Source organism: Candidozyma haemuli (genome assembly GCF_002926055.2).
Source record: "Candidozyma haemuli strain B11899 chromosome Unknown D_2014730914, whole genome shotgun sequence".
In the NCBI taxonomy this organism is placed as follows: domain Eukaryota; kingdom Fungi; phylum Ascomycota; class Pichiomycetes; order Serinales; family Metschnikowiaceae; genus Candidozyma; species Candidozyma haemuli.
Genome location: NW_020289911.1, coordinates 193,418 through 213,937, shown reverse-complemented (window position 1 = coordinate 213,937; position 20,520 = coordinate 193,418). Strand labels below are relative to the sequence as shown.

The following is a 20,520-nucleotide window of genomic DNA, read 5'->3' as shown; positions in this document are numbered from 1 at the left end:
CACGCTCAGAGGGGGTGCCTTGGTGTACGCGCTAAGCTACAGATTCGCGTCTGTTTATCTGTGGAGCTACGTTTTAGAGAAATCTCAGATGGAGAGTTTTTTATACTTCACTTACCATTGGAAATAAGGGATTCAGAAAAGAACCAGCACTGTTTCTTCCCGGCTATGCCACCGCAAACCCCCAGGTCAAACGCCAAATCTGGCGTCAGCATCACTCCTTCTTTTTCCTTTGGCTTGGGTCTACTGCCTTCGTTCCGCTTTGGCAGTCCTAGAAACATCAACCTTTTGAGCTCCTTGTCGCCACACCGGTTTTTCAACAGGTTTGCAAAGGGCAAGGATGAAGATTTGAAGAAAGAGGACGGCGAGGAAAATCCTTTCGACCATCCCAACCCGGCTGCTGCTGCTGCTGCTGGGCCTTCAACTGAAAAGGATAGCTTCGAGTTGGATAAACACTCCGATACCATGAACGATTCGGCAGATATCTGGTCCTTGACAAACGACTCGCAGTATCAGTCACTTTCGCTTAATCTCACGTCAATTAATGAAGATACGTCGCCAAAATCGTGTGAGCCGTTCTTGTCGCCTCACGATATGTTTCTCAAGAAACCAGCAGATATTAAGGATTCGGGCTTGAAGTCGTCTCCTGTCGACAAGGGAGATACTCCTTCGTCTACTTCGTCAAATCTCAAACGGAAACGTTCAATTGACGACTCGCCTTGTGCTACGGTCGTTGCTCAAATCAGCAACCTGGACTCCCCTCAAGCGAACGTGCCTTATGATGACCTTGAAAAATCGTCCAAGGAGCTTTGGTTCTCTGAATTAGACGATGTGTTGGTCCGCTGTCATAAAAAGTACAAGTCATTCAAGGCGTCCCAGTCTCCGGGCTCGACGTTGACAAAGTTAACGTCTCAAAATCAAGTTCTTTCGAAAATGTTATATAAGAAGACTGGAGTTCAGCGAACTTCAAAGCAAATTGCATCTCGCTTGTCTAGACTAAGAAAGGTGGAAACCACAAAACTTCGAAACGCTTTGGCCAAGGACAATGTTCCACTACTAAGTCTGGAACCTGATAGCCCCGAGTCTTCTCCGTTGGATTTCTCGCTTGACAAGTTGGAATTGTCATTTACATATAAACGCGCTGTTCAGGGCGTCCACCAGTTCCTTCAGCTAACGGAATGCCCTAGGGAATGTCCGGTTCTAACCGCTGATGATATCTCCAAGGAAGTTGCCTTTGAGAATAGACGCTTTAAAGAGGACTTTGATCGTATGCTTCCTCGCCTAGAGGATGTGCCCGTGTACTCTGTCACGGGAAGTATGAACTTGAAACCATCCCAGGGTCTGACATCTACACCAGTGTCTCCATTAACTGATCCAGCCCTGTTTTGCATAGACAATGGTGACTTCCTGTCATTCATGGAATTCAAAGTAATTGCGAGAAACACGAGCGAGCAGTTCTTGTCATGGAAATCATTGACGACTATCTACAAAGATGAGGACAAAGTGCTATTAAGCACGCGTGAACAGATTAATGGCTATAGATACGTGGAAGATGTTTTTGATTTGCATGTTCCATTCATGAACCACTTTTGGGCCGGGTACTTGACGTTTCTAAGCAATGGTTCCAACACGAGCAGTGACATCAAGAATCTCTACATTACCCAGGTGATCTATGAAGGCGAGAATGAAATGAATGGAACCATTCATGGATACTTGACATACAAGTTTGAAATTGGGTCTAACGGCTCCAGTGGAGGGTTTATCAGGGTTCTGAAGATGCAAAAGAATGAAAAGCTAATTGATGATGATCTGGACGAAAACGCCACTGTGCTTGTTCACTCATCTCCTCTTAAATCTTCGCCTCAAAAGGGTGATTTAACGGTGAACACTCATTTGGCGAATCAGGGCATTGTTGAACATCCTCTGACTGTACCAACTTATAATGCATCCTTGGTAAACCAATTCAACCCAAACTACGAAGCTGGTTTTTCACAGGAAGCACAAGGTAGGCCACCAATGGTCACATCTCAAAGTACGAGCCAGGTTCCACATTCTACCCAGGCAAGAACTCCACTTACGGCCGTGGAGCCGTCATCAGCACATCCACTTCTGCAACCATCTGCTGGTCAGATGCCTCAGAATTACCAAGGTGGTTTCATGCCATGGTCGTCGAATGCTCAATTCAACCCACAAGTACATCCGCAAATGGTTGCACAGGCAGCTGCAATGCAAGCAGCCGCTCAAAGCTTACCGCAAAATATGGTCCAAGGGGCCACTAATATTCCAGCTGATCAATACGGCTCCGAAAGATACGTTCCTGTTGGGGCTCCCAACCTGGGAATGGCTAACAACGCTCAAGCGATGATGATGCAAAGGAGAAGCGTTCAAAATAATGATGCAGAATTTGGAGCGAACGCTAATATGGTTCCTTCTGGTCACAATTGGCAGGGCCAGATGCCACAAAACGTTGCGGGACATTTCGTTAATCAAAACATTCAGCCTTGCATAAATTCTGCACCAGCATCACAATTGCATTTCTTCCCGCAGAACGAAGCAAGGTCTTCTGTGCCAAATGCCCGGAAGTCTCTGAAGGGCTCCGAGCAAACTGACCATGGCAGCAAGCCGAACAACAATAACATTACGTTTGGTCCAATCATGGGATATGATCCACTGAGGGATAATAAAACACAGCCGAAGAAGAACAAGGGCGGCATGAACATTCATAAGTTCTCATTGAACCCTCAGATCATGTACAAACCCAAGAAACAATAGCATATGGATAAGAAAAAATAGAGTTGAGGTATATACTCGTGATTAATGAACGGTGAAAAGGTAAAAAAATATACTGTAGAGACGGACAGTCATTGAAAAAAATACTTCTAAAGGTGTTGTATCATATTGATAATATGGTATACACCAACCGCCTGAAAACGCGAACCAGTGTACGCGTATACATTTGTTTACTACCTTCTCGCATATATTCACCACACTTTTTTTAACTTCAACAACTCATAATGGGTGTCACTGGGTTGCTACAGCAACTTAAAGATATCCAGGAGAAAACAACCTTGTCGAAGTACAAAGGTAAGACTTTGGCAGTAGACACCTATGGCTGGCTCCATCGCGGTCTCATCTCATGTGCCCAAGACTTATGTACTGATGCTCCAACAAGAAGTTATATTACCTCGGTTATGAAAAAGGTCGATATGCTTCGATACTTTGGGGTTGAACCTTACATGGTCTTTGACGGGTCGCTGTTGCCGACCAAAGAAGCAACGAATGCCGAGAGAGCCGCGAGAAGAGAAAAGGCTCGGGAGGCTGCCAATGCGTATACTAAAAAGGGAGATAGGAAACTGGCATGGAAAGAATATATGAAGGCTGCTGGAGTAACGCCTGAAATGGCGAAATCGGTCATGGTGGAGCTCGATAGGAAACATGTCAAGTACGTTGTGGCTCCGTACGAAGCCGATCCACAAATGGTTTACCTTGAAAAGATAGGCCTTGTGGACGGTATCTTGTCGGAAGATTCCGACTTGTTGATCTTCGGTTGCCAACGTCTCATCACTAAACTTAATGACTATGGAGAGTGTGTTGAGATTGATCGTACTAACTTTGATAAGATCAAGCGTCCTAATCTAGGTCAGTTTACTCAAGAACAGTTGCGCTGGGTAGCTATTCTTTCTGGCTGTGATTATACTAAGGGCCTTCCTGGCATTGGGCTCAAGACTGCCTTTAACCTCATTCAAAGATTGGGCTCTATCGAGAGAGTCGTCCTTTGGCTACAAGCAGAGAAGAAAGAGATTCCAGAAACTTTCCTCGATGAAGCGCTCAAAGCTACTTTAGCATTCCAATTTCAGAAAGTCTTTGATCCAATGAATCAGGCTTTGTCAACGTTACAAGAATACCCTGAAGACCATGACATGGATATGGAAGTCGTGGAACTTTGTTGTGGAAAGACTCTTGATACACACGTCCACTTCGGAATCTGTAATGGTAAATTGCATCCATCCACATTTGACACTTTGATGTCCCGAGAGCAGAACTTGGCGACAAAAAGCTCATCCATGGTTATGACAAAGACTAAGCATGATACTGGCATGAGGAAAGCAGAATCTTTCGGCGGAACTTTGACGAAGGGGATAGAAAGCTTCTTCCAGGTTGATAAGCAGGTCAAGACATCTAATCCAGAGAAGCGTTGCGATCCGGGAAGAGTCGGCGAGAAGAAACTTTCTCCTACTAGCAAAAAGCTCAAACGCATCACTCCAGAATCGCTGTCATCGAAGGGGGTCACTAGTTCATTCTTCAAATCAGCTCTCACCACTACGATGAGTATTGAGCCTACTACAGCTTTACAACCAAATGCAGATTCTAGCTTTCTTACGGGTGATTCCGATGTGCCTGAGAGTCTGTCTCCTTCCAAACCATGTACAAGAAGAGTATCCCAGCCACCTAAAGACGATCCTGAGAGTCAATACCTCACGGATGTGGATGACGACGACTTTGATGACAATCTTCAAAATGATCTTGCAACCAATTCCATCCTAAGGAGTAGTATGGTACGACCTCCACTGGTCGCTTCCAACAAATCTTTTGTTGAAGAGAAAGACCACGAGGGATATACCAACGAGATTGAAGACTCGCCAGTCAAATTACAAGAAGTGGGTTTGTCATGGAGAGCCAAGTTTCTGTTAAATTCAGATCCTGGTTTGAAGAAGAGCACCGCTCAGAAATTGAAGGTGTTTGAAAGCGATACCTCTCTGGATCCTGCAACACCTGATGAAGAAGATTTAAGATTAAGTGTCAGCCAACCTAGCCAGCCTAAGTCACTGCAAAAGGAAGAATACATCTTGAGTGAGAGTGACAAGGAAAACGAGGAGATCCTTCCTCCAAGAAGCACAGGGTTCAAATTACTGAGATTTGCCTTTACTGGTCATTGACCTCCATTCATTCATTATTAACATTTCAGCATCCCCTCAATAGACTCGATGCTACCGCATCACTAGCATAACGAACTTGAGCGTCCTCAACACTTTCGTCAGACTGTTGGATCTTGAAAAGCTTGAGAAACTTCTTAAGATCAACCTGTTGGGCCAAAGTAGAATCTGAAAGCTCTGCATCAGCCTTGCCCTTTAGAAGAGACTGTAAAGTCTCATTGATAGCCTGTAAGCTAGATTCCTCTGCATCTGATGTGCCTAGCACCTTAAGCACAATCACATCCAGACGACCCTCATCCACACCAAAACGCTTCAAAGCTTCGTTGATGTTATTCGTAGGCGAAAGGTTATACAAAATCTCAGTATTGATCGTCTTGGCCTTCATTCTGCTTAATTCACGGTTCTGAAGCGACCGGTGTAGACTGCAGCAGAGCTGGTCTATGGAAATGAGATGAGTAGTACTGACAAAACAGTAGTCATAGTCTTTGTTCCCACTGACAAGTTGTGACTTTACCTCCTTTAGCGTCTCCAGCGCTACATCTGTATAGTAGCCAGCAAATACCGTGTAAGCTGGGAATTGTGGGAAAGTGAAGGTTCGGTAAGTCATGGGTATGTATTAGGTATGTATTTTTCCACTTGAATAATGCGAAGTATCAATGGTCGGATAAACCATGATCGGGTCGAATAAGACAACCCCAACAGCTAAAATAATATTGAAAACGTTTTTACCCCAATTGAGGGACTTCTTTGTTTTCTTCAAAAATCACAATTCGACTTTCCTAAACTCGTCCATCTCGGCTCGTCTGGTCTTGGCCCGAGAAACCGCATACCTGTAGATATCTATAATCGCGATTACTTCCCATATATAACTACGTTTATTCATGCAATGAGTACGGAGAAGGAGGTCGAGGAGCTCATAGACGAGCTTTTCTCTGTTCCTGAGGACGACACTCCGTCAGCTCCCGTGGATCCTCATCTATATCCCGAGCAGCTTCTCCACATCGCTCCACAGGGCAACAAGTACTACCACTCACTCCAGCAGTATAAAAGGCAGTTCCTAGATGACCTGCTGGAAGGCAGTGTGATTAATTTTGCTCATTCGAGGTTGAACACTTTGCTGAGGAAGAAGGTTAGTCTGTGGGACGGCAATGGTACAGATGTGCCTGAGCTGCTGTCTGCATCCGAGTCGGCACCATCGGTGCTGAAAACTGCCAATGCCTTATTTTCATGGTCTTCGGGGGACCAGTATATTCGAGCTAGAAAGGAGGAACTACGAAGTAGATCGAAAAGCCCAGTGCCGGTCACGTCGCCTACTAAGCCTTCTTTCCAAGGCGTGAAGAAGCCTTCGTTTCCTGTCAGACTACACCAGGTGGTGGACAGCGAGAGTAACAAGTTCATACAAGATCGGATTGACATTATTAAGGCTCGTCGTTTGGAGCAGGCTTCCAAGCGGGTCAGTGAGCGGAAGCAACGGGATCATGATAGGTACATGGAGCGGATGAGACAGAAGGAGGAAGAGTACGATAAAGCATTGAATGCAGCTATCAAGCTGAAGAAGGAAAATAAAAACCAGAATTTCTTTGGAACGTTGTTCAGTTTCGGTAAGAGCTCGAAGCATCAAAACAGCACCGATGCTTCGGATAACAATCTGGATGTGAACACCATCTCGAGCTCTAAGAGCTCCATAGACAATCCAATGGCGGCCATAGATAGCCCTATGCAACCCAGAAGCTCGATGAAGAGTAATGAACTTCCGGTGACCCCAAAAAGAGATACAAATCAGGCAGAAGCTTCGTCGCCATTAAAGACGAATGTGCCAGCCTCTCCTGAACCGCAGATTGTTGGAATTGATGATGCATTCGCCAGCATGGCAGTCACTTCAAACGAATCTGACAAAAATACTGGAGGCATTGATGATCTTCTCGGTCTGCCGCCACCGCCGCAATCAAAGATTCCATCACCCCAAAAGCATAGATTCATACCGCTTGGAGCAGTACCCAAGAAACCATCTCGTAATGACCAAAACGCAGATCACAGTGAGGATCTCCTACAATTATAGACATTAATTCTATCATGCAATTTCTATTAAGCTGTAGACACTTCGTGCTGCTTTTCCTTTTCCACATAACAATGCAATCCCATGAACGCCTCGTCCAACGCTCTCTCCAACACCTGTTCTGGACGCCAGCCTCCACCCAAATACTCTTTGTTCTTTGAAAGCTTATTGACGAATGGATCATAGTAAGCGTCATGCGAGTCCTTCGATGCTTCTGCGGAAGCGCCCAAGAAAGAATAATGCTTTTGAAGGTCTCTGTCGCCCTGGAAAGGTGTAAATGGCGTCTTGTTGCCTGCCGTATCCTTGCCATTTTTGGATGAGCCGTTGGCTGAAGCAAACTGTTGCTCCAACTGGTTTGAAATTTGCTGTAGTTGTCTCTTCCTTTGGTTCGTTCTCTTGGCTTGCTGGCTTCTTTGCTCCTTCATAATCTCCTCGGCATTAGCATCGGACGAAGATAACCTCTCCATAAGTTCTTGTTTTTGATTCTGCTGGAACTCCATATCTTCCAACTCCATCTGTCTCTGGATCTTGAGCTTCTCTTGCTTGAGACGTTCGGTAGCCTCCTGGTATTTCGTGATATCGGCATCTTTTTCACTCTCCCTCATTGCTCTTTCAAGAATTTCGATCTTATGGTCAGCTTCATATTTGTTGACCTCCTCCTCAGTCTTCTCCACGTCAATACCATTAGATAGGTTGAATATGAGATTCTCGATGTACTCAAGATATGCATTGTATTCTTTTAAGTCTGGGAAGTCCTCCTCTGACTTGTTATAGATTGAGTGGATCCGTTTCCGCATGTCCACTTCTCTCTCGATCTTAATATCGTCAAAGACCTGCTTCTTGAATCTATTCTTTCTTAGCATCTTGTTGCATTTCGGGTACGGGCACTGGGCCGGTCCAAGGGAGAATATACGGTCAACGCATGATTCACAGATTTTATGGTAGCATTCAGGGTTTATTAGAAAAGTCATGTTGGGCGACAAGTACCGATCCGTCTTGCAGATCGGACACATGTCGTTTGACCTGTTGTCATCAACGAGAGCAGACATGGTGGTCGGGAGGGATGAAGTGTACCAGATGCTGACAATTCACTTCAATGGCCTTCAAGTAGATGCTTGATATGGCTAGTATGCCGGACACTTGGATTTAGCCTGACCAAGTATCCCAGATCCTGGAATCTCCCTTGATTTTTTGTACGGTCAAGTGAAAGAGAATCTGAGAGTGACTGAATTTTGTCTTCATGGATATCGTCATCTTGCCCTTTATGGAATTTGGGAGATGGTCTGGTAACATTGCTTCTCAGATGGGCATCCACAACTACACCCAAAATAAGAAGATCTATAAATATTCAACTACAAATGAACAAACCAAAGAGATTCCACATCAAAACATCAAAAGTTCACTTTCTCAAGCTAGCTTTTGTTTTTCACTGTTCATGGAGCAAGTCCGATGCCCAATAGCACGGCTGCGAAATAGTGTCCCACACTTAGCATATCGACCAGTATAGCCACTGATGAGATACCACTACAAACACATTTTTTTTCAACGAATTTTCCAAACCTCCACCAAAACCCCATATCTCCCAAACTTCCAATTCCCCCCTTTCATCGGTTTTGTAACCTCGAGGCGTCCCCTTCCTACTCGAAGTAGGCGTTGACGTGCCTGCTTGACTGCAGGAAATGCAGCCCAGGCGTAGTATTCTCTTGTCATGGTTCTGTAAATACACTTACATCCTTCTACTTTATGGTCACTATATTTCCTTTGGCGTTTCCCTACGCCATACTACTGCCTGACACAGCACGCCTATCACGACTCTCCATCACCAACGCGGATGACTCCGAAAGATACCAGGCGCAGATAACCGAGACCAACTGCAGCTCCATCTCCAAGATCAGTACCCAAACACGGGAGCGTCTACCGGGTCCATTGAAGTATGTTTCGAACGACCTGGCGGCATATCCACTTCTTCTTTCGGTACCAGGACAATTCAATAGGTGTAAACTACATTTGCAGTTTGCCAAGAAGACCCTACACAGTGAACATTCGTTGGTAATTCTCAAGACTCTCGGGGACGACACTAATACAGACCACCTTCGGGAGTACCTTCTTCAGGATGACTTGGAAAGCAAGTCTAGGGAAGTTTCTGAAATTGCTTTCTCGAAGTTTGAGCCTGATTCGTCATATGGAGACAATTACGATATCATAGTCAATGACATTTATGACCCTGCCAAGTTTTCCAACGGAAGGATAAACTACTACCTTTGGGAGTACGATTCAACCAGAAGACATCACTCATTGCTTCTTAATTTTTCGTTTTGGGTTGAGTCGGTGGAGGCCACAGAAGAGCTTCGATCCCCGCCACAGCCACTGCGAGACAAAGCCTTACCTTGCCCACCAGGGGAAGACGATTCGATATTTACGCTATCAGAATTTAAGCGGGCTTTCGTTTTTAGTACTGTTGATGGTCCCGAATTCAGAGGATGTCTCACAGGCTATGAGAAGAATATACCAAAGCTACGAAAGGCTATCCATGCTTTGCTTGAGGACGCAAGCTACATGGAGTCAACCTTTAGAAAGATTATCAGTTCAAAAAGAAGTGTTATAGACACTTTGGATATCTTGGTTGACTCACAATTTAACCCTTTGCTTCATAGGCTCGACCTTCCCAGACTGTTCCAAAAGAATCTCCTCACATTCTTTGAATCTATTGAAAAGCGAATGACGTTTATCCTACGTGATGTTTTGAACTCGACATTGTTATCCAAGATGTTGACATACCTTTCAGATGTCACTCCTCACGAAGGAGCAGAGACGTCTCCTGCTAAGAAGACCTTCGAGAAGAATTCAAAAGAATACTACGATTGGCTTAATAAGTATCTTTCGAACGAGAAAGACAGACCAGAGCTGAAGCTTCTCGTTAAGAGAAAGAACTTTGAGCTTTCCAAGTTTGATTATTTGAACGCCCTCAATCTTGCATCGAACAATCAATATTTCAATCAGTTTTTGGAGAATGTGCTAAAATTTTCAAGTGTGAATTTTAAGAACCAAAGGTTTGATATCAAGGAATTTAAGATGAATCAAAGTCTCTTGAATAATGATGCGAGCGTCTACTTAAACACCATGTCAAGGTTTAACAGTGAAAAACTTCAGTATCGTCAAATGATCGAAGCATGTGCTAATAATGAAGAGCTTTCGGAGGTGGTGAAGATGAATCCGCTCAACCCATCTAAAGAGATGTTGGAGTCCGAAGGAGCTGTGCATGGTATCATGTCTTCTGCTAAAGTGGATCTTGTCTTCTCTTCCGCTCCAGGACAACGTTCCGTACCCACTTTGGGATTCCACCAGAACACTACTCCTCTGATTTTGATTGATGATCAAAACTCAGAGATTTCAGGAATACTTTACGCACTTGGAGGTAAAGGTAAACCGGGATGGCACAAGGAGTGGGTCGTTCTACGGGACGGTCAATTGAAAGAATATTCGGATTGGAGGAAAGGAAAGTCTCTCATCAATAAACCCATCGACATTGCATTGGCTAGTGTTAAGCCTATCACTTACGACAAGCGCCAGTTCTGCTTCGAAATTATGACGTCGAAGGGTCAGAAACACGTTTTCCAAGCCATTAATGACGATGATAGAGATAAGTGGATTCGGGCATTGTACAATGCTGGTCAGATTACTCAGAAGCTTTTAGCGGATGACAAGAAGAGAAAATCCAGCAAGCCAAATCTTCACCTTGAAAAGCCTTCGTATCTCGGAGATGATAACGACGACGAGAAACAGGGGTCACCGGTTTCCATCATCTCAAATTCACTCGCATCAACAGATCCAAAAGAAATTGACTACCTACGGGCTGTGCATTCCCTTCCCCAAAGCTTGAACAACTACTGCGCTGATTGTAGCTCGACAAAGTCTGTGGAATGGATATCTCTTACGTTTTTGGTTACGCTTTGTGTGAAATGTTCCTCATGTCATCGCAGCTTGGGGTCGCATGTCACCAAAGTGAAGTCTTTGAAACTCGACAATTTTGAAAACGAGAACAGAGTGCTTCTTAACTACATTAATAATTCTCGTGTTAATTCATACCTACTGGATGAAAAGCGAAAAATACATCCAGAGGTTGATAACGATACACGGTTATCGTTCATCAAAGACAAATATGTCAACCGATCATTTGTCGACAGGTCGATCAACTTTGACGAGCTTTTAGTTACAGCAGTTCGGAAGATCGATATTGCCAATGTGATCAAGGCGCTTAATTGTGGAGGCAACCCTAATCTTCCATTACAGATGGGATCCCTGAATGCCAATTTCCCACCCATTACAATTAATATATTTGAGTATTCCCTCCGAAAGTTGGTGGAAGTCGACGAGGAAGGCACTGTCCGTGAATACTTTGTTATTTCGGAACTTCTATTACATCATGGCTGCAATATTGATAAGATCCACGAACTTAACGTTGCACTTAATCACACAGACGAGGCCAAAGGGTACTGGAACGAAAAGAAACTTCGGTTAAAATAGGTTTATATCAATGTTACATCGCCGGTTGGTCATAGCATGACTTAGTATCGAGTACTACGCTTGCAAAAAAATAACTCTAATCATAAAACAAAAAAATATGCGATTTCTGTGGATCGAACACAGGACCTCCAGATCTTCAGTCTGACGCTCTCCCAACTGAGCTAAAACCGCATAGAAAGAACCCACGCCGGGACTCGAACCCGGAATCTTTTGATTAGAAGTCAAATGCGCTAACCATTACGCCACGCAGGCGGTTTCTTCTATTGAAGATACCCCAGCTTCAACAGAACCTTTAAACTAGTAAAAACATAGAATTATCATGATTTGATGCCATTAAACAATTTTTCTAGCTTAACTAATTTTGGTTTCAAACCTCAAAATCTGTTTATTAGCCAGTTTTTGCCAGTTTTTCACGAAAACTCGCATTTTTTCGATACACACTGAAGCAAGAATTATTCAAATTACTGAAGAATGTAATTTGAGCCCCATTTTAACCGCTACACTATTTTCAGTATGGCCAATGCGGTACCCCACTCATAATGGCCGTCTCTTTCCCCCAGCCTAGTGGTAAGATGGAACGGTGCGGCATTACCTTTACCATCTCAAATCAGCGGCTCATCCATGAGAACCTGCCTTCTTCACCATACGAAAGCTTACATGTCCCAGAAGAAGCTCCTCGGCTGTATTCCACGATCATTGAAGTATCCCATCAGAAACCTACACATCAAGAACATGCATACAGTGAACACGAACATAACGCTAGATGAAAGAGAGGATACGATCAAGAAACTCTTGGTGGGCTTCTGCGATACATATAATGCTGGGATCCCTGAAAAGGACCAGCTTGAATTGAGAATCACCGGTGGCTGGGTCAGAGATAAGCTTCTTGGAGAACAAAGTCATGATCTAGATATTGCAGTGAATGTGCTTTCTGGTGAAGACTTTGCATCGAAGTTACTTGAATACACTGAACAGAATGGCATAGACTTGGGAGATAACTCCACTAGCCTACACACCATCAAGAAAAACCCAGAGAAGTCAAAACATTTGGAGACTTGTACTGCTAAGCTCTTTGGGTTGGACATAGACTTTGTCAACCTCAGAAGCGAACAGTACACTGAAGAAAGCAGAGTGCCGATTATAGACTGTGGTACTGCTGAGGAGGATGCCTTGAGACGTGATGCTACGCTCAATGCCTTGTTCTATAACCTTAATAAGAGCGAAGTCGAGGATTTTACTGGTAAAGGTGTTGAAGACCTCAAGAAAGGTATCCTTAGAACGCCATTGCAGCCATTGCAGACTTTTGTGGATGATCCACTTAGAGTTTTGAGACTCATTAGGTTTGCAGCTCGTTTTGACTTCACCATTGACCCGGAAACACTTCTGGCCATGAAGGACGGCCATATCACAAACGCTTTGGTGCATAAAATCAGTAGAGAGCGTGTTGGTGTCGAAACTGATAAGATCCTTACGGGATCTAACCCGGGCTATGGTCTTCGATTGATAAACCATGTTGGTTTCAGTAATAGCATCTTTAACCCTGGTGCTCTTCGAAGCACAATTGAAGAACTCAACCCAGACGTCATTGAACAGATCGATCACCTTGATCTGAAAGTCTCTTTGCGCATTGATGCTGCCACCCAATACCTTCAGTCGTTCGTTTATTCTATCGAGAATGCACTGGAAGCGCCGTTATTGAAAAGCATCTATGAATCCATCTTGGACGATGCCTCAGCCTACAAGGCATTATGGCTCTGTTTGATTTTAGAGCCATATAGTGGTATCTCCGTGAAGCTTAACGCAAGGAAGATGTCATTTACGCATTATCCAGAAGTCATCTTGAAGGAAGGTTTGAGACTTGGTAAGCAAGACTACGACGTTGTTAGCAATATCTTGAAAAATACCTGTGGTTTTACTACCTTCGATAGCTATTTCGAGAACCCATCAAAGATCACACGTTCAGAGCTTGGATTGTATATGCGTCAATACGGCGACCACTTCAAATTATCTGTTGCATTTGGTGCCTTCAGCGATTACCTTAACGGTTTGGAGATTGCCGATCTTACTGAGGAGGTTCCGGAACCAGAAGGAGTTCATAGTCCTTTGAACGAGGAACGCTTTAGAGAGACCATTTTCCAATATGAAAGTCTCTTGGAGACCATCAGAGACAAGGGCTTGGAAGATGTTGCCAATTTGAAGCCTATCATTGATGGTAAGAAAATCTCGAAGGCTCTCGACAAAAAGCCTGGTCCTTGGATGAGAGAGGTCACCGATGAAGTCATGAAGTGGCAGCTTGACCATCCTGAAGGAGGACCTGAAGATTGCATCGAGCACATCCGCAATGTGCTCAACCAGAGTTAGTACTCAGGAGCATGAAAAGAATAAAATAAAGTTCATTTTCTTTGACACAAGAATTCTTTACTCTCACCAACCCATCTACTCCTTCTTCATTCTTTTACTCTTCTTTTGTTTTTTTTTTTTTTTGGTACCTTTTTTGCCCTGAAGTGTAGATTTTGCAACCACTATTATGCGTCAAAGTACTGCACCAGTATCGAAACGTTGGTCGCGAAAATCAGTCATAATCTGGAAAAGTGAAAATCTACTGATACCCCAGAGCCCTCGTTGCACAGTTACTAGTCAATGGCTCAGGTAGAAAAGGTGAAAATCCTAGGATCCGACTCCATCCATGTGGGGTACGGAATCCAGGACCACATCGTCAAAGAAACCCTTTCCACGTTAGCCACTTCTACTTATGTGATAGTGACAGATGAGAATATGGAGAAGACTGCTCCATTCCAGAAGTTGAAGGCTTCCTTCGAGGCCCAGATCAAGGAACAGAGACCAGACTCGAGACTTCTTACTTATGCTGTGTCACCAGGTGAAAACAACAAGTCTCGTGAGACAAAGGCCAAGGTTGAGGACTTCCTCTTGTTGAGTGGATGCACTAGAGATACTGTCATTCTTGCAGTTGGTGGTGGTGTTGTTGGCGACATGATTGGATTTGTCGCTGCTACCTTCATGAGAGGTGTCCGTGTTGTTCAGGTTCCTACCACTTTGCTTGCAATGGTTGACTCTGCTGTGGGTGGTAAGACTGCCATTGACACTCCATTGGGCAAGAACTTTATCGGTTCGTTCCACCAGCCCAAGTATGTCTTTGTTGATGTTTCTTTCTTGGAGACTTTGCCTGCTAGACAGTTTATCAATGGTATGGCTGAGGTTGTCAAGACCGCTGCTATCTGGGATGAACCTGAATTCACCAGACTCGAGAGCTTCGCTCCTACTTTTTTGAAGGTGGTGTCTTCTGATTCGCTAGATCTTCAAGAAATCAAGGAGGATTTGGTCAAGACTGTTTTGGGCTCCATTAGAGTAAAGGCTGATGTTGTTTCGAAGGATGAGAAGGAATCTAGTTTGAGAAACTTGCTCAATTTTGGCCATACTATCGGCCACGCTATCGAGGCTATTGTCACCCCACAAGCCCTTCATGGTGAATGTGTGGCTATCGGTATGGTTCTCGAAGCAGAATTGGCCAGATACTGGGGAATCTTGAGCCCTACGGGTGTTGCTAGACTTGTCAAGTGTCTCAATGCTTACAATCTTCCTACTTCCATCAACGACAAGACTTTCCTTCTGAATGTTGGATTCAAGAGGCATTTCGTTGTCATTGACAGCTTGCTTAAAAAGATGGCTGTGGATAAGAAGAACGACGGATCAAAGATTAGAACCGTTATTCTCGAAGCTATTGGTAAATGCTACCAGTGGAAGGCTCATGAAGTTTCCCAACAGGATCTCAGATTTGTTCTCACTGACGAGACGCTTGTTAAGCCATTCAGCGAAGAGACCACTCCATCCACCAATACTGTGATACCACCCGGTTCAAAGTCCATCTCGAACAGAGCTTTAATTTTGGCTGCTTTGGGATCTGGAACAGTTAGAATCAAGAATCTTTTGCATTCCGATGACACGAAACATATGTTGGCTGCTGTGGCCGCTTTGAAGGGTGCCGAAATCTCAACAGAGGATAATGGCGAAACCATCGTTGTCACTGGTAATGGTGGAAGCCTAATCACTTGCGATGAGCAAATCTATTTGGGTAATGCTGGTACCGCCTCTCGTTTCCTTACAACTGTTGCATCTCTTGTCAATGTTAACAAACTGTCTAACGACTACACAGTGTTAACTGGTAATGCTAGAATGCAAGAAAGACCAATCGGACCTTTGGTTGATGCTTTGGCAAGTAACGGTTCTGAGATCGAGTACTTAAACAGTCAGGGCTCCTTGCCTTTGAAGATCAAGGCTGGTAAAGGTTTGAAGGGTGGTAGAATCGAACTTGGCGCTACCATTTCTTCCCAGTACGTTTCGTCTATCTTGATGTGTGCTCCTTATGCTCAAGAAGAGGTTACCTTGGCCCTTGTTGATGGTAAGCCAATCTCTCAGTTGTACATCGACATGACGATTTCAATGATGAAAGCCTTTGGTATCAATGTGACCAAGTCGACCACAGAAGAGTACACTTACCATATTCCAAAGGGCTCTTACAAGAACCCTGATGTCTACGAGATTGAATCGGATGCATCCTCAGCTACATACCCCTTGGCTTTCGCTGCCATGACTGGATCTTCGTGCACTGTGCCAAACGTTGGATCCTCATCATTGCAAGGTGATGCAAGATTTGCCGTTGATGTGTTGAAGCCAATGGGATGTACTGTGGAACAGACTGCCACCTCAACTACTGTGAAGGGTCCAGCAAGAGGAACACTCAAGCCCTTGAAGCATGTTGATATGGAACCAATGACTGATGCTTTCCTTACGGCATCTGTTGTCGCTGCTATTGCAAATGATTCTACACCTACCCAAATCACAGGTATTGCTAACCAAAGAGTGAAGGAATGTAACAGAATCAAAGCAATGGTTGATGAATTGAGCAAGTTTGGTGTGTCTGCTAATGAACTACCAGATGGTATTGAGATTCACGGTATCGACTATAAGATCTTGAAGACCCCAAGCATCGAGGATGGTGGAGTGAAGACATATGACGATCACAGAGTTGCCATGTCCTTCTCTTTGTTGGCTGGTATGTGCCCTGAACCTGTTCTTATCACTGAGAGATCTTGTACTGGTAAGACCTGGCCTGGTTGGTGGGATGTATTGCACACCAAGTTCGGTGCTGATCTTGATGGATACGAGCCTCCTAAGGACTTGAACGATGTGAGTCTTTTGGCAAACGCTAGAAAGAACGGCAACAAGTCGATTATTGTCATTGGCATGAGGGCCGCTGGAAAGTCTACTGTGAGTCGCTGGATGGCTGACTTGCTCGGCTTCACTCTTATCGATGCCGATACTGCTTTCGAAGAAAAACATGGTGATATCAGAGAATACATCAAAAAGGAGGGTTGGGAGAAGTTCCGTGAGGTTGAATCTGAAATTCTCAAAACGATCACTAGCGAGAAACCAACTGGTCATGTCATTTCTACTGGTGGAGGTATCGTTGAGAGTGAGGAATCTAGAACTCTTCTCAAGAACTACGCTAAATCCGGTATTGTTCTTCACTTGCATCGTGATTTGGATGAAACAATCATCTTCTTAAACTCTGATGCTACAAGACCTGCCTACGTGAGCGAAATTAAGGAAGTCTGGGAGAGAAGAGAGAAATGGTACCATGACTGTTCTAACTTCCTCTTCTACTCTGCTCACTGCTCAACTGATAACGAGTTCAAGAAGTTGAGACAATCGTTTGCCAACTTTATTAAGACTATCACTGGTCTTGAGGTCACAAGAACTCCACTGACCAGATCATTCGCTGTTAGTCTTACGCATGAGAACTTAAACGACATTGCTGAGGATTTGGAAGACATCACTGCTGCTTGCTCTGCTGTTGAGTTGAGAGTTGACCTTTTGAAAGAGTACACCTCGACATATGTCGCTGAGCAGATTGCCATTCTCAGAAAGTACGTCAACTTGCCTATTATTTTTACTGTTCGTACAAAGAGTCAAGGTGGTCGCTTCCCTGATGAAGACGTTGAAAAATATCACGAGTTAACAGACTTGGCTCTCAAACTTGGAGTTGAATACTTGGATCTACAATTGAGCATCCCAACAAAGATCACCAAGCGTATCTTTGGAAAGAAGGGTTTCACGAGAATCATTGCCACCTACGTTGATTTGAAGGGTGAGCATAAATGGAACGATCCTGCTTGGGACAATAGATACAATGCTGCATTCAGTTTGAACGCTGACTTGATCAAGTTGGTTGGCACTGCAAGTGATTTCCAGGAGAACATTGCAGTCGAGAACTTCAAGTCTAGCCATCAAAGCACGCCACTCATTGCATACAACCATGGTCAGGAAGGAAAGTTGTCGAAGGTGTTGAATACTCTCTTTACGCCAGTCACCAGCGAGCTCTTGCCTGGTATTCCATCTACTGATGAAGTCACCGTGGGAGAGATCAACAGCTCGTTAAGCCAAATTGGTATCCTCACCAAGAAGGAATTCACGGTGGTGGGCTCGCCAATTGAGCATTCTCGTTCTCCAGACCTCCATGGCTCAGCTTACCAGGACTTAAGCTTACCACACAAATTCGGCAGATTCGAAAGCAGCAACGCCGAAGAAGTTTACAGAGAGTTGATCAGCAAACCAGATTTTGGCGGTTTGGCAGTCACCATGCCATTGAAGCTCGATATCATGAAGTACACCGATGAACTCTCTGAGGCTGCCAAGCTTATTGGTGCTGTCAACACTGTGGTGCCGCTTAAGGGCCACCCAGGCAAGTTCCTTGGTGACAACACTGACTGGTACGGCATTACCAAATCGTTCACAAGAAACGGTGTTCCTTCTATTGAACATGCCAATGTCAATGGTTTGGTCATTGGTGGCGGTGGAACCGCCAGAGCAGCTGCCTACGCCTTGCATCAGATAGGATGCTCCAAGATCTACATGATTAACCGCACCGCATCCAAGCTACACGAAATCCAAGAACAATTGCCAGTGGAATTCAACATTGAAGTGTTGGAAAGCGACGAGCAAACGGAAAAAGCCGAGGCTGTGTCCTTGGCAGTGTCTTGTGTGGCAGCAGACAAACCTTTGGATGAGACCCTTCTCAACCGAGTGGAAAGCTTGTTGCACCGTGGAGCATTGGCCAAGAAAGGAGGCTTCAACCCAACGCTTCTTGACGCTGTCTACAAACCTCGAGTCACGCCAATGATGAAAATCGCCCAGGACAAGTACCTGTGGACGGTTGTGCCTGGCGTGGAGATGTTGGTGAACCAAGGCGAGAGGCAGTTTGAGATCCACACTGGTCTCACCCCTCCATACAAGGTTATCTACAACGCTGTTGTCAGGGAGTAAGAAGAGAAGAGTAGATGAAAGTATATTTATATACTTTCAGATATTAAATATATATATATATATATATATGTATATTGATAAATCAATCATATAGATAAAACTGGGTATGCTCATTGACTCCGAATAGCGCTAGTGGCTGCGAAATGGACTAAATATGGCTAGCCCGCTATAGTAAAGGGCCCAAAAAGAGTTTCTCAAAAAAAGCAATGCTCCCACCACCCCGCCAGGTGGGGGATGTACTGCAGCCAGTCCCCAGCCACGCTGGTTCGGAGTAGATGCGCCATCGGACTCATGCATAGAATCCTCTCGCAGGGCTTGTACTACTTAAGCAGGCTGATTCCCCTCGATACAGAGAAAACCTAGAAAAAAGAAGGTCCACAGTTTCTTTATAGATCCATATTATCATATACCATGTTCATCGCCAGAAGGTCGTTTACCTCTGCCACTCGGTGCCTACGAGAAGCTACTGCAGAGTCAGGTTCGCTGTCAAGCACGGGCTTCTTCGGTAGTGTCCGATCGATGTTTGGTAAGCTGCAAAGACAGCTAGAGTTGGAGAAGAGGGAGGAGAGGGAGAATGCCAATAATCCATATATTCAATATCCTGTGGTGACAAAGGAACAGATGACGTATATCTCAAATGATAGGTTTAAGTTCCAGTTGGGCCATGCGCTGTTTGCACATCACTCCACTGTGTCTGACCCTACGGTTCATTCGTTAAGTGACTTGACAGATCCAACTCAACTTAATAGTCTTTTGCCGAGAAGAAGGCCTCAGGGGTCTCCAGCAGATACGCTTTCGATTAAAGCTGGCGACGATGCCATGTTGGTGTCGCCTACGGTGATGGCTATCGCCGATGGAGTGTCTGGTTGGGAGTCCAAGGGAGAACAGTGTTCGCTGGGGATCTGGTCGAGATCCATGGTGGAGACTTTGAGTCGACTCATGACGGAATACAAGTTGAACACGACGCCACACCACCTTAATAAGCGTGACATTGATCAGATCTTGGACGATTCGTATTTGCATACTTCTCACTTGATGGACCTCCAGGACTTGCGGGGCTCTTCTACGCTTGTCTTGTGCATGTTGAGTGGAGAGTTCCTCAAGATGATCAGCATAGGCGACTCTAAGATCTTGATTGTTCGTAAAGGTGAAATCATCAAGACGAACGAAGAACAGCTCGTTTCTGAATTATGCCCACAGCAAATCGGCACGCAGACCCTTAATGTCATGCCTTCTGAAGTTGCATGGGTTGATTCGATCAAACTACAGCCGGACGATATCATTGTTATGTGCTCTGATGGCATTACCGATAATTTGCATGAATGGGAAATCGCCCATATGATAGACGAGTACGCACACTTTAAGAACAACGACATGAGGGCTGTGGCTAACAAAATCCTCAGAAAGGCAAAACTGACCGCCTATGATGATAATGCCTACACCCCTTATAACGAAATGGTCAACAAGCTTCCTGAAAACAGATTTGGTAAGAACATCAGTTTGGGTGGTAAGCTTGACGACATGTCCATCTGTCTTGCAAGAGTCGTACCTAATATCAAACCTCAAAAAAATTCAGCGCTGTCGAAGAAGGCTTCCGGTGCTCCTTCAAAACCACCTGGTCCTCTCAGGGCCCCTTCAACATACTACGATCTTTAACCATATCGTTTA

The 20,520-nt window shown here is 44.6% G+C and overlaps 8 protein-coding genes and 2 non-coding genes across 10 annotated transcripts; 6 read left to right on the top strand and 4 right to left on the bottom strand. All coding sequences in view use genetic code 12, as the record gives it.

The window, feature by feature from the left end:
- Positions 1–165: 165 nt before the first annotated feature.
- CXQ85_002545 (uncharacterized protein) lies at positions 166–2,769 on the top strand (the record flags this gene model as incomplete). Its single annotated transcript, XM_025486211.1, has 1 exon — positions 166–2,769. The coding sequence occupies one exon, from the start codon at positions 166–168 to the stop codon at positions 2,767–2,769; it is 2,604 nt and encodes an 867-aa protein (XP_025343761.1).
- A 242-nt stretch (positions 2,770–3,011) lies between these two features.
- On the top strand, positions 3,012–4,934 carry EXO1 (Rad2 family nuclease; the record flags this gene model as incomplete). The annotated part of the gene is made up of 1 exon (XM_025486210.1): positions 3,012–4,934. The coding sequence occupies one exon, from the start codon at positions 3,012–3,014 to the stop codon at positions 4,932–4,934; it is 1,923 nt and encodes a 640-aa protein (XP_025343760.1).
- A 25-nt stretch (positions 4,935–4,959) lies between these two features.
- CXQ85_002543 (uncharacterized protein) lies at positions 4,960–5,538 on the bottom strand (the record flags this gene model as incomplete). Its single annotated transcript, XM_025486209.1, has 1 exon — positions 4,960–5,538. One exon carries the CDS (start codon positions 5,536–5,538, stop codon positions 4,960–4,962), a length of 579 nt encoding a protein of 192 aa, XP_025343759.1.
- A 279-nt stretch (positions 5,539–5,817) lies between these two features.
- On the top strand, positions 5,818–6,990 carry CXQ85_002542 (uncharacterized protein; the record flags this gene model as incomplete). The annotated part of the gene is made up of 1 exon (XM_025486208.1): positions 5,818–6,990. The coding sequence occupies one exon, from the start codon at positions 5,818–5,820 to the stop codon at positions 6,988–6,990; it is 1,173 nt and encodes a 390-aa protein (XP_025343758.1).
- Positions 6,991–7,016: 26 nt separating this feature from the next.
- TFB3 (TFIIH/NER complex subunit) lies at positions 7,017–8,036 on the bottom strand (the record flags this gene model as incomplete). Its single annotated transcript, XM_025486207.1, has 1 exon — positions 7,017–8,036. The coding sequence occupies one exon, from the start codon at positions 8,034–8,036 to the stop codon at positions 7,017–7,019; it is 1,020 nt and encodes a 339-aa protein (XP_025343757.1).
- A 694-nt stretch (positions 8,037–8,730) lies between these two features.
- AGE1 (Age1p) lies at positions 8,731–11,511 on the top strand (the record flags this gene model as incomplete). The annotated part of the gene is made up of 1 exon (XM_025486206.1): positions 8,731–11,511. One exon carries the CDS (start codon positions 8,731–8,733, stop codon positions 11,509–11,511), a length of 2,781 nt encoding a protein of 926 aa, XP_025343756.1.
- Positions 11,512–11,609: 98 nt separating this feature from the next.
- Positions 11,610–11,682, bottom strand: CXQ85_002539. The gene has a single exon. It is a non-coding gene; the product is annotated as a tRNA-Phe (tRNA).
- Positions 11,683–11,690: 8 nt separating this feature from the next.
- CXQ85_002538 lies at positions 11,691–11,763 on the bottom strand. Its single transcript has one exon. It is a non-coding gene; the product is annotated as a tRNA-Arg (tRNA).
- A 369-nt stretch (positions 11,764–12,132) lies between these two features.
- Positions 12,133–18,852, top strand: ARO1 (Aro1p; the record flags this gene model as incomplete). The annotated part of the gene is made up of 2 exons (XM_025486205.1): positions 12,133–13,867; positions 14,183–18,852. 2 exons carry the CDS (start codon positions 12,133–12,135, stop codon positions 18,850–18,852), a joined length of 6,405 nt encoding a protein of 2,134 aa, XP_025343755.1.
- A 411-nt stretch (positions 18,853–19,263) lies between these two features.
- PTC8 (Ptc8p) lies at positions 19,264–20,508 on the top strand (the record flags this gene model as incomplete). Its single annotated transcript, XM_025486204.1, has 1 exon — positions 19,264–20,508. The coding sequence occupies one exon, from the start codon at positions 19,264–19,266 to the stop codon at positions 20,506–20,508; it is 1,245 nt and encodes a 414-aa protein (XP_025343754.1).
- Between the last annotated feature and the right edge of the window lie 12 nt (positions 20,509–20,520).